This window comes from Gavialis gangeticus, unplaced genomic scaffold (assembly GCF_001723915.1).
Source record: "Gavialis gangeticus isolate Ggan-Ray unplaced genomic scaffold, GavGan_comp1, whole genome shotgun sequence".
NCBI lineage: Eukaryota > Metazoa > Chordata > Crocodylia > Gavialidae > Gavialis > Gavialis gangeticus.
Window position 1 is genome coordinate 10,913,776 of NW_017729012.1, and position 985 is coordinate 10,914,760.

General features: G+C 71.7%; 1 protein-coding gene across 1 annotated transcript in view; it reads left to right on the forward strand.

Annotated features, from left to right (window-relative positions):
* The first annotated feature begins 95 nt into the window (after positions 1-95).
* The window catches only part of ERAL1 (Era like 12S mitochondrial rRNA chaperone 1), a 13,352-nt gene continuing 12,462 nt past the window's right edge, over positions 96-985 (forward strand). Inside the window, exon 1 of the mRNA XM_019510971.1 lies at positions 96-242. Within this exon, the coding sequence (XP_019366516.1) occupies positions 96-242 (147 nt within the window). The remainder of the gene's footprint in view (positions 243-985) is intronic.

The window sequence follows — 985 nt, forward strand, 5'->3', positions numbered from 1 at the left end:
AGGCAAGAGGGCGTTTCGGCCCCCAGCGAAGGCCCCCGGACGCCGAGCGACAACCCGGGGCGTCGGCGAAACCGTTACCATTACTGAGTTTAGTAATGGTGACGGTTCTACCGCCGCCTTGCCTGCCCCGGACCAGGACGAGCGGAGCCCAGCGGCGCGGCGGGGACCGGGACATGGGGCTGCGGGGGGCCGCGGCCTGCGCGCGCTATGAACCAATAAAGGCGGCTGCTCCCAGTGCTGGTGTCTGTCTCCACGCGCGCTCGGGGCCCGGCAGCTCCTGCCCTGGGGTGGAGGGGCCGGCATCGCTGTGCGGGGACCGAGCCCCGGGGCCCGCCTGGAGGGGAGTGGAAAGGTGGCCCCCACGTACCACTCGCCCCTTGCCTCAGTCCCCGGGTGGCGGCACGACCCCAGCTTGCCCCTCCGCGGCACAGCTGCGGCGCGGCCTCCCGGCTTTTCTCCCTGCCTCAGTTTCCCTTCAACAGCCAGCTTGCCCCCTCCCTCCTGCCCTTGGCCCGTGGCCCCGTCAGCCCCGCTCGCCCGGGCAGCCACTGCTCCCAGTCTCCAGGGCCCTTCCCTGCATGAGCTTGCCGTGCGTGGGGCTGACGCCAGGCCGCCTTGGGTTTGCTGGGTGGACCACAACACGGGCAACATGTACAATGGGGCTTCAGCCCCTGGGCCCAGGCCAGGGCACCGCTGCCCGCAGCGCCGGGCAGGGGTCATGCCGGATGCCCTGGCCTGGGCCCAGGGTCTGGGTCACCCGGCGCTGCCGTGAGCTGGCGCTGGGGGCAGGAGGCGTCTGGCCTGCGCTGGGGGACTCGGGGGTGTGCGGAGGTGCTGCCAGAAGCCTCTGGGGGTGCACGGTGACATGGGGGTGCACAGCAGGTATGGGGGGTGTACAGTACGGGTGCAAGGGGTGCAGAGTGCACGCGCAAGGCTTGTGCAGAACGCACGTGCACGAGGCACCTGCCCGCGCGCGCTCCAGCGC